General features: G+C 32.7%; 1 protein-coding gene across 2 annotated transcripts; it reads right to left on the bottom strand.

Moving 5' to 3' along the window:
• Positions 1 to 6,914: 6,914 nt before the first annotated feature.
• Positions 6,915 to 10,952, bottom strand: LOC131669333 (ankyrin-1-like). 2 transcript variants are annotated; one of them, XM_058944138.1, is made up of 5 exons: positions 10,726 to 10,952; positions 10,017 to 10,549; positions 9,722 to 9,948; positions 7,433 to 9,640; positions 6,915 to 7,227 (listed from the first exon to the last, which is right to left on the bottom strand). In XM_058944138.1, the coding sequence occupies exons 2-4, from the start codon at positions 10,536 to 10,538 to the stop codon at positions 9,100 to 9,102; spliced, it is 1,290 nt and encodes a 429-aa protein (XP_058800121.1). In that variant the 5' UTR covers positions 10,539 to 10,549; positions 10,726 to 10,952; the 3' UTR covers positions 6,915 to 7,227; positions 7,433 to 9,099. The 2 variants fall into 2 exon arrangements, with proteins under 2 accessions (XP_058800121.1, XP_058800120.1); XM_058944137.1 differs by having other exon boundaries at positions 10,017 to 10,553; positions 10,726 to 10,950.
• Positions 10,953 to 12,092: the final 1,140 nt, after the last annotated feature.

Below are 12,092 nucleotides of genomic sequence, written 5' to 3'. Positions count from 1 at the left end.
AAACAACGTGTTAAACAGTATGAACATTTTTTAATTTTTTCGTGATCTTTAATTTATTTTCGAAGAGTAAGTTACTAAATCATGTGAAATAATAAATAAAAAAACCAGTGAAGTCAAATTACAAAATAATATTTATTATACATGAAGGTTATGCAATGAAATCCGCCAAAATGTGCACTTATAAACACCAAAAATCAATAATTTTTTTTTTAATCTAGCACTTTCGATTAAACTTTTTCTTATTCTATATTTTACACAATGATGACAAACGTTGGGAAAAATTTGAAAAATTAGCTCCGACTTTATTTTCCACTTAACAATAATTAAATAATAAGACCATAATTCTAATCAACTAAATGCAAATGATCAATTTTGAAAATAAATAAATATTTAAGTAATTAAATATTTATGGCAACATTTAGGTAACGGTGCTAAAACATTACAAAGAATTTAATTCAGTTAACAAAATTGTTGTGGAAACATTTTTTTGACATTTTGTCAAATTTTTTAGAAACGTTGATAAAACGTCATTAAAACATTCATAAAAACATGACGATCTAGAAATATTTCTAAAAAAGTTTTGGTAATATTTCAGAAATAATTCTTGCTAGCTGGGTTGCTAGAGCTCAAAGTATTCGATCGACATTAATACATATTCAAAAAATCATACAATGAATTTGATGTCACTTTGAGTTCACTTACACTGAATGTTGTAATTAACACTTCTCGCATTCTAAAGTGTATTCGGCAAGTTTTTATTATATGCCAGACGTTATCGATTTATGTATTCAAAATGTATTTAAACAGGAATTGTACACGTAATAAATATAAACATATTTCCTTGAATTTTTCATATTTTTTTGCTCTGTAACTTTTCAAATTATGATATAAAAAATGGGACGAGTGAATTTTAGTTTAATAGTATTGCAAATAATGGAGCACAAATGTATTTAGTCAAAATTTTGAGATTAAGATGATGTGCTAATAAAAAATATGCGTTTTTACTATCGTGTACGTTTTTCCTTGTTAAGTATACATTTCATGTTTACTCCTTAATTATGAGAGCACATGATTCCGCTATATATAGATTTGTTGCTTCTGTACCCTAGAATACTATCCATGTGGTTTTATAATGATTTTGTTTACGCACCAATAGTGATGAGGAATAATAAACATTAAAAATATATAATATTAAACACCGGAAACGAATTATCAGAATATTAAAAATGCAAAAAAGTAATCATGTCACTTTCGTGCCTTACAACTTTTTTCGCCAAAAACGTGCGTTCAAACGAGTATATTACGATACAAGTGTGGGAAAGTAAATTTTTGTCTCTTGTGGCGTTTACGCACGAGCGAAACGAGAGTGGACAGGCACACAAGAAAGATACACTATCAACCTGTTTACAAGCAAACATTTTAACACTGTCTCCTAGATTCATACTTAAATTACAAAAACATGTAATTTATTAAACAACGGATATGTGTATCGGATGTTTGAGTCTAGCCTGAGGACTGAACTGTTTTGCGGCTATTCGTACCAACAAAGCCGTGCGAAAACTACTTTCGAAGAAGCATCACCTAACATTAACATATGATATGGATGAAAGATGATACGGAAAATCTATGCGTGCTATATTATTTGTCTGACAATAAAAGTATTCAGACACTATGCAGTCTTGTCCAAAAAACGGAAATAACGAGACACCGATTGAAAAAGCTATTTCAAACTGCGATCATACAGTTTATCTTTGATATATATTAAACGAAGAGCTTGATCAATGAAATCACGGATTAAGGATTGAGTTATCTTCACATAATGTGTATACAATCGAAAATGCAATGCGTCAGATGCTTCCTAGTCGAAGACGAAGCGGATATCAATGCATATGTAAGTCATTTAGTTTTCTCGTTTTTTATTCTTTTATTGTTTTATTTTTTATTCTTCTACAAGTTATCTGATAAAATGATCCGAAGAATGAATTTTTGATACAATCTTTTTTTATTGGATACAGTATTATCCACCGCATTGGATTTTAATGAAATTATTTAATTTTTTTCTATTACGAAGTAAATTAATTTCAAGAACCCACGATAGGACGGAGGTTTGGAACGATTGAGGAAAGAAAAGAAAAAATTGCGGGAAGAATTCAACGCTATACAAGAAGTGCTTTGAAGATTGGAAAAAACATTAGCACAAGTGTATTATATCTGAGGGGGATAACATAAATATTGATGAATAAATAAGTATTTTTCATAAAAATAAGAATTTATCATACTTTTTGAACACACCTTGTATACACATAGCACTGGAGCGAGGGTATTAAAAAATTATATTTCTATTCCAGTCTCAACACATATAACAAGACATTTGATTTTTTTCTCATATTTCTTAAGCATAAATGAATATACAAGCCAAAACTATATCCAGCTTTTTTCGTTTTTTATTTTTATGATAGTGGTTGGTTTTATGTCATTTTATTTTTGGCTACTTTATTAAATTAAGGAATGAAATTAAATTAAAAAATATGTTCCATTATCTAGACTAACCTATTCTATTATAAAATAGTTTGTAATATCGTGCATTCCGAACGGAATTTTAAATTTTTCTTTGATTTACAAACACGGTGTATCTCACTTCATGGCAGCGGATGCGTCGAGTAGGCCGAAATTTGTCATCGACTTCCTGTCAAACAACCAAAATACGGAGGTATCCTTCGATATTGATGAAGTTGTAGATAGCCTTATAAAACACGATTACGTGCTAAATAGGTATACTACTTTAGAAATAGCTAAGGAATATAACCGAGCTGCGACGATGAAGATTCTATTTGCTGAAATGATTGTATTTTGTAACTGTAGTGACTTGTTATTTAAAAAAATTTTGTTTTAAGGTATTTCATTGTTTATCTTCAACAAAGCATAGTTACCTTCAAGTTACCTTCAAGTTGTGTATTTATCGTCAAACTGGTTGAGCTAAATAATTTATACATTCCTTTTAAAATAAAAATCTAAGCATGAAGAATCAAAATGCAAATTATTTTATTTCAACAAACAATAATAATGTATAGTGATTAGTCATCAATAATTAATTCACATGATAATATCGCAAAATAATTTAAAGATGTGAATAAAAATAAATTTAACTTTAAATCAATTAATTAATAAATATTTTCTTGTAGGATATTCAAATTTAACGTACTATATTCAAATGATTATAGTGATACAAAATTATTCCCTATTACGCATTATTTCTTGTTACTACCTTTGATATAATTTACATAGGTGTAACAATTCAATTCGTTTCGATAATCGGCAAAAACAGACCAGGGGGTCTGCAATAATAATCTCAGCACTTTTTCAAATAATGAGAGTTGGTATCTGGGCGAAGAAGTAAATTGACTTTACGGAACCCTAACAAAGTAAGCGTTCAAAGCAATAAAAGCAGTGGAGACCAGATAGTTCACACCATGCTATTTACAAAAGACAAAGATAAATCGAGAGGTACCATCGGCGCTTATCATGACTTTTCGCAGGCAATGGTCATCCGACGTGCCGTGCTACGACTAGTTAGATCTCGTCAATATAGCTAGTCGTAAAACGACAGTTAGAAAGCTTACGTGATAAGCCCAGACTATAGCAACGGACAGCTTCACACGCTGCGATTGATCGAGTGTAAACTCGGTGTAGGACATTAGCTGAGGGAGAGAGAATCTGTGGCGTGAGGGCAGCCTCGGTACTGTATTATGAGAGCATATCAAACAGTCAGTCTGCAGCTAGTTCGCTGGATCAACTTTAGGCTGAGCTGAGAGATTCTTGTTACGATTTCTGCGATTTTACGTTTCGTGATTGTTTCGTCTTTGAATTTTGGATATTTCCTATATATCCCATTTAAAAAAACGAAGTCATATTGAAGTATTTTATTCGTGACCTCAAATAAACCTCTATGACATTAAAATAATTGATGGAATAGTGAAAGAAATTTTACATCTGTTTTTTTAAGATAGTAAGGATCAAAACAACTTTCACATAGATACTCTTGACATAGTTCGTAATAAATATTCGTACGTTTCTTGGAGTTATTGCTAGCTTTGCATAATCTTTATAAAGACTTTGTGGATTTATTGTGGATATGATGATACTCTCTGAAATAAGTATCGCAGAAATTATTTTTGCACTCATAGCAATAACATGTTGTTCTTACGGTACACCTTATACATCCTCATTCACAATCAGGTATTGCGAGTTTCAAATGCTTTGATAACTGTTCAATCGGTTACTCTAAATATAACTTTGTAACGCTGTTAGCAAAATCTTTACTAGTCATTTTCTTTTTGTTCACCATATTATACAAAATCAAAGCATTTGTCAACGAAAACTGAATCAATCTGAACAAAACAACCCATGTCCATTTCTTTGTACCAATATTCGTTTTTAGATCACTGCAGTATTAATTATGAAGATCAACTCCTCCTATAAATTATTATATGCCTTGAATGCTCCAGGAAATTCAATTGAAATGGTACTTTACGTTTAGCTGTTTTATCGAATCGTTTCATTGAAATCATAGGTGTAACGTCAACTGCTGTACATAATAATATTGACACTGGTTTCGAGTACATTACCGTAATGTAATTCATACTACTGTTTTTATCATGGCATACAAACATACGATCCTCTCATAGCTTTCTTTTTATCTATTTTATGTTTATCTATCAATGTCTTCTGTTCAGAATTTTTTTTAATGTTTTGGATTTTTACTTGAATTATCCAACACTTTTGGGAACATTTCATTTGTAAAAACATGATCATCTCTAACAGTTCCTATTGTACGCAGGTTTTGTTTTTTTAAATGTACTAGTAGAGCGGGGATGTGAAAATTCTATCAAAATATAGATATTATTTAGCTACATCACTCCTATCAACTATTGTTAGAAAAACAGAAAGCATTTTCATCACTGCTTAGAAAACTTCATGTCATTTTGACCATCATTTCCCACAATAGATATCTATTTCTAAAACAAATCCGTTAGAAATATAAAAGGTCTATAATTTTATTTCAAAACGTATTGGTTTGTCTTTGATAAATTTTATTAGAAGCGTGCGACAAAAAAATGTAATCATCAATTCATGTGTTCATAAAGAAGAGCGAAAGAACCCAAACTGTTTTACATTTTCTCTAAAAATGCTTAAAATTACACTAACCGTCTAAACTTTGTAATTATCAGTCTTATCCGATTTTTTCGAAATTTTAAAATTAGCTTTAATTTTTTCAAATAAATTTCTACTCGTCGTTTCTGAAACAATATCGAAATTCACCATTTCATCAGTCGACCAGTAATCTCTATAGCTTTCACAAATATTGGAAATAGAAAAAATAATAATACCTAAAAATCTGTTGAAATGATCTGGATCTAATTCAAAACCCTTTTTAGCCGTCGCTTCATTAATGTTATCTTTCATTTTATCACAAAAAACATTTCAAATAATACTCGAATTCTTTTCCCGTTACATTTTGTTTTATTGCTTCAAAATTATATATTTCTGATTCAAGTTGAACATTGAATTGTTTTTCTTGATCTCTACTCGTATTTATTTATTTGTGAGCCTTCTAACTTTTTCTCATTCGCGAAAAATTTGTGATACACTTCATCATAAGATAAGGCTACTGTATCAGTGAACGTAGAAGTTTCATCAACTTCTCCGTCACCATCTGTTATCATCGTTAGATACCCATATAATTTCATGATCATTTTCATCTTCAACCCTATAATTATTGTTTTTATCAACGCTACTATCGACACTGTCATTCTCCACTGACTTATGTTTCGGCATAATTATGCCAGTAAAAATTAAAATTCTTTCAAAAATCTATACTGATAAATTAAAAAAGATGATTAGAGGAATACACACTCTACAATACTCCAGAAGATTGAAAAGGTTGCCAATTATCCTGAAAAAGACTATTAGAGAAGTAGCCGAAGGAATAAGTGAATATGCTCTAATTATCTTGAAAAAAAGCATTTATCCTACTGTAGGGAAAAAAACTAGTTCTAAGAATCCCAGCGGCCGCTCGAGCGCTGAGATCCTGCTGCGTTCTTTTACCTGCGTGTACTTAACATTATGGTATCAATTAAGCGTATGCTAAAAAGTAACTTTTACAAACAACAATTTTTCTGTGTTTAATTAAAACAAATTGCTTCGATATGAATAAAGAATTACTTTCGTTTTTAAATTGTAAAAATTGGTCCACCATAATCAAAGTTTATCCGAGTCTACCTATCAGCACGATGAGAAAATTCAAAATCGAGATGAGAATTCTTTTCTCGCTGTAGCTAAATGCTCTCTCCCCTACTTCGTTACTTATAGTTTTCATCAAGCGCTTTTTCTTTACACTTTTCTCGCTACAAAAACATCTCTCTAGATCATACGCGCGTTATCCCACGGACAACGAGGAATTACAAGTCCTTATACATTGACCTGACCTTCTATAAACGACTATCTTCATTGATAATGCAATTGATTTTCAGTATTAGACTTTAATTTTCCTTTTGGTAGAATGTGTGTGTATATGTTTGAGTATAGAGAAAGAGAGAGAGAGAGAGAGAGAGAGTAACAATTTTTTCTAATAATTTTCATTAGATAAATATAATTAACTTTATCTTTTTTAAATAAGTGAAATCTGTATAAAAAACTTCTGACAGTAAAAATTTGTTTGTATAATTAATGTTTTTTAAATAACTTTGTTTACAGTCAATAAAATTATATATTATAACATTATTCTGAAAAAAAAGACGCGGATATTTTGTAAGTTGTAGCAATAGTTTTTAAACAATTCTTACTGCTTAGGTTAGACATAAATTACGTCGAAATGATAAAACATTTCTTAATCTTACGAATTTCAAAACAAAACATAAGTTTATAAATTAAATTTTACTGTTTATTCATACATTTTATTCATACAATATGTCATAATGATACTTTGAAATCTGGGTGGAAAAATAGTAATCGTCGATGGGCTTGAAACTGCCGTTTAGTCGTCTGTTGGATGAGAATCGATTATTCTGATGCTGACCGGATGAGTGTGCCGTTGTTGTTACAAGCACGTGCACGTGTAGCCTAAACTCTCGCTAGATTTCAGACAAACGTGATTGTTCGACAGACATTTGATGGAGCACAGAACGCTTTGGGGACCGTTACATTTTTCCGGCAAGATGTTTGAAATAACTGAAACATAAGAAAATGCGTTTAATAATGCACGAGATTGATATCATGTTTGATTTTTAGAGTATGACTTCAACCCGAAGCGTTTTCGTATAAAATCCGATGATTAAAATAAATTAAGAGGCTAAGTCAGTCGCGTGCGATACTATATCATCTCATCACAAAACAATATACAAAAAAAACATTTAAAAATATTAAAAGTCCTTACAATTAGCAGTACTCAAGGTGACAGCAATGAGCAACAAAAAAACTACAAGCAGCTTCATTTTCCGTTATTCAAGATTTCCTTTACTTTCGACGTCTAGAGGCACACTGATACGTTCAAGCGCAGCTCTTATTTATGATTTTTCGGTTATCCGCGCGACTAGCGACCGGAAAAGAAGGGAAGATAGAGGCATATCGCTATGTGTACAATAAGTATTTGGCGCGTGACTTTTTAAAAGATAAGTGTGTTTCGAGGGACAGTAAGTGTGAAAAATAATGTGGAAGCGTGTTTATTAAGAACAACGATTATAATGACTCCACATACGTATAATTAAATGGCTTCTTTATCACAAGCAAATTATTAATTGCTGTACCAATGTCGCACTCTGATTATCTACCTTTCGCATGGTAACAGAACAATATAGAACTAGTCAAACGATGTCCCACGAAGATAGATATAGGAGTATAGGCATCTACTATCTCCGTTGTGATTACAAATAGAAAAGAACGCTTATACTGTCTATTTATGACTCATCGCTGCCCAATTAAGGTTACACACATAGTCGACTGTAGGCGAACTGAAATTTTAGTTTTCGTTTTGAACTCTTATACTCTCTGAATTTTCTACTGTTATTCAACGAAAAAATCAATCTTAAATTTTATCATTAAGTTGTAATGTATTTATTGAGGTATCGCTTATAAATTCTTAATAATTATTCTCATCTCCAAGTGGCATAAATTTATAACGTACAATTTAGTTGAATCTAAGTTTCATCATGCCGCAATGTAGTTGAACATATTTTCGGATAATTTTTATAAACCAGCTGTGAAAAATTAAATCAGCTATATTTTACAATTCAATGAGGTTTAATGCCTATAATTATCGAAGAAAGGAGAGTAGTCTGTTTATCAGTAACATTAAGAATCCTTCCGAGCAATAAGCTCCTGTAATTGTGATGCGCGTTTTATTGTTATAAATGTTGATTATCATAAATGACGTATACTCAAGGGAAGTAGCTATTGTTATACTATGTAAAATAACTGGAGAATAAAGAAAATAACGTTGATAAAATCATAGTTTAATCAATCTAAAAATAATCACATGTCCAAACGAATCTTACATAAAAATTAATTTCTGGTTATAATACATAAAATTATACCAACATCGTTACCATAGTATATATGACATACATACATGATTGAAAACTAGCAATACTCACAAAGAAATTGATTCAAAAGTTGCAAATAAATCGATATTATTTGAAGACTCTATTTATACCTGTAATCGTTAACCATTAACGAGTATTAATAAAAATCGTTGAACATGATTTAATTAAAAATGAGACGTATAGTTTCACACTAAATATGACGTGCACATAACACATATAATAATCACGGTAAAATCCTATGTGTTTAAAATTGGTGTACAATGTATTTCTTATGGCTGACATCATATTAAACGTTTAAATTTAAACACATGGACTTACCGTGAGTTCTATTAATATTAACATAACGTTTTGATACACGAGCCGAACCTCATTAAAAACTGAGACAATTGTCTAAACGAATACTTGATTAGTCGATCATTTCCATGATTTTACGCGAAACATGTAAAATTAAAATTAAAATAAAAGTCAGCATATTAAACGAATAGAATTTTATCAAAGCAAACTAAGATACGGAGCACGAAAAAGGGTTATGGCCAGTAACGTAATAGTCGGTACCCGGTATTCTCTCGCGCGGAATACTGGCTTGCGGTGCACTACCGCTTGTGCTTGGTTGGGGCTCTTGAGAAACAGTAGCACTAGTACTTGCTTCGGATTGACTAGTGGAAGGCAAGGATTTCTTTTTTTCTGCCTCTTTAACATCAAGTTTTGCCCGAACCGTCCGTATATGCTCTGTCAAAATCGAACAGATCTCTGTATGATCGTGTTCCTCAGCAAGATCAAGAGGCGTAACCCCATGATCGGCAACAGCACTGCAGTCAGCTCCGTGCTCTAAGAGCAACTTGACCGTTTCGGTGCGCCCGTATGCAACAGCGAAGTGTAATGGGCTGTAGCCGCTGTACGGGTAGGTGTCCCGAATCGTTACTTTATGGTTAATCAAGGGGGCCGGTGACATCTCGTCCAGCACCTCAGCCATAAGTATGTATTTCTTTGCAACCGCAGAATCGGTAGCCATGCAGGCTGTCATGAAGTGCGTGAGACCAACCCTACAATCAATATAAGCTATTAGTTGAGCTGTCACGTGGAATATTCAGTGATGAGATTGAAGTTGAAACGTTAAAACTAACTGATTCCTGACGTTCCTATTAATCTGGTCATAAGAATGGAGAAGATCAACCATACTAACGTCTCGTTGATCGCACGCCACGTGCAGGGGAGTCGAGCCATGAATATTTTGTACGTTCACGTTCGCTTTATCTTTCAAAAGGAACTCTGCAATATCTAATTTTTTGTATTCAACGGCAAAATGAAGAGCGGAGTTACCAGCTTCTAATGTTTCGGAGTCGTGAAAGACCTGTGAAAGTCGTGAAAGAATACACGTCAATTTTTTTACGAAATTCACAAATAAACAAAACCACACACCTGAGCGTTCACGTCGACGTCGCCACGGAGTTTGGTAACGGCATCGAGATCGCCTCTTGTGCAGGCGATATGCATGACAGTCAAGCCGCTTCCGTTGATAATATTCTGAACCGTCTCCTCGACATAGGCCTTCAGCAGCAAATCTATTAATCTGTCATTAGCAAAAGTCTGAAACGCGACGTGCACCACGGTGTTTCCATTCTCGTCTTGATACGACAATCTAGGGTGTAATTTTTCTATCATCTTCACGATCAGGTTGATCCACTGATTCATACGTCCGTATTTCTTCACGGCCATGTGTAGCAAAGCGTCGGTGATGTTTCTGTTGGCGTTGGCCACCACGTGATTTTCGTCAAGGAGTATATTGGCAATTCGTCTACACCCAAGCTTCAAAGCCTTGTGCAGCAGCCTCTCGTAGTCCAAAGTTTGAAGTTCGTGTGATCTGGACTTTTCGGACAGAATGGCGCGGAATTGCTCAACGTCGTTGTTACGCATGGCCTTAATGAGATTTTCGGTAGACATGTTGGCCAGATCTAGCTGAAAATTTAGTTTCGTTAACAGTCCATCGGGTATTATTTGTTTTTCACATTATTATTAGGATGTATTACATTTTCTGTTAAAATAGTTTCTAACTGAAATCTCCGCCATACAAAATGAATAACCGTCAATATAAACGAAAATTCGCAAATGTGCGCGTATATTTACTAACCTGTTTACGAGCTGATGAAAAGGACGAGGATTAAGTATCGAGAGCCAATGATGCGAGTGAAAATATAATGCAATGTCAACTGCATTCAAGTTTAAACGTCGAAGGAGCCCCACCTTTTACGATATGGTTCGTTGCTCAACTGAACCGAAATCAACCATTGTGCCCCCTGATCAAGCGGTTTTTGGCCTGACTCCCCCACCCTCTCTGAAGATACGAAACTTTGTCGCCTGTCAGCGTCTCACAGCGTCTAGCCGTAACGGTCGCAGAATAAATAAGGTAAATATGTAGACAAGCAATGTCCACTAAATAAGCAAAGACACCAGTAGTATAAGAACAGGAATAGTTGAGTACTCTATAAAGCCATGCGTTTGTTTTGATTAGAGACTGATCTGCTTTATTACGCTGGCAGATGTCAACATTTTTACGGACCGTACGGATTGCGTCTTTGATTTTACGAAATTGAATATGCAAGCACATTATAAATTTCAATTTGATACTCCAAATATCGCTCGCGTAATCTACTTCGGTATACCGACTCCCCGATGCGGGATTACACTCGTGCGTTACAATTTGTTCTAGTTCTTCGCGAAGAAAGTCTATAGTTTCTTGAAAAGTTTCAATTAGTTCTTTATGCCTATTGGTAACACCTCTACAATGTCAGCGTGATAGTATATTTACCCTGAGATTTATACAATTATATACTTAATTCAATGTTGATATTTTTCAAGAAATTATGAGATTTAAACAGCTCGGGCTAATGCTCAGCTGAACAATCGAACGTGCCAATTGTTTGATAGGTAAGGATTACAGATTAAAATTACTGTATTCTCTATCTGATATGACAATTGGAAGATTTAAATAAGTAAAAAATACAAAGGCTTGAAAATTTATGTCGATTATGGACCTCGAAAGTTCAAGTCAAATTTTTGAAAATCTAATATTATATCTTTCGAACAATTCTTCTTGTTGATTCATCAAAGCCAAAAATCTTCATTAGGAGTCGGCTTGCTCCATAAAAGACAGTCTACTCAATGAAAGCAGAATCAATAAATTTTCAATTATCATACAAAAATTCATCAGCGTATACCTACGCTGATTACCGAGACACTGCATAAATCATAATCTATCATTTTATATTTAAGATTTTTCATGCATTATGTAATAAAAATAAGTATTAGTATTTATACATACTACTTTTTAATTTTTGAACTTTTAATATTGTAACCAAATAAGTTCACTTAAAAATAGAATGTCAAATAAATTTCATAATTAATATTGAATGATAATAAAGCCTAGTATGTAATTTACTATCTATGAAATTGTAACTCTTATAATAATAAATTTATCTAGAAAAAAAACATTAAAAT

The sequence above is a fragment of the Phymastichus coffea genome, unplaced genomic scaffold, assembly GCF_024137745.1.
Source record: "Phymastichus coffea isolate CEN01 unplaced genomic scaffold, Cenicafe_Pcof_1.1 PCOF00092, whole genome shotgun sequence".
NCBI lineage: Eukaryota > Metazoa > Arthropoda > Insecta > Hymenoptera > Eulophidae > Phymastichus > Phymastichus coffea.
Note: the sequence above shows the minus strand (reverse complement) of the source record. Positions and strands in the feature narration are given on the sequence as shown.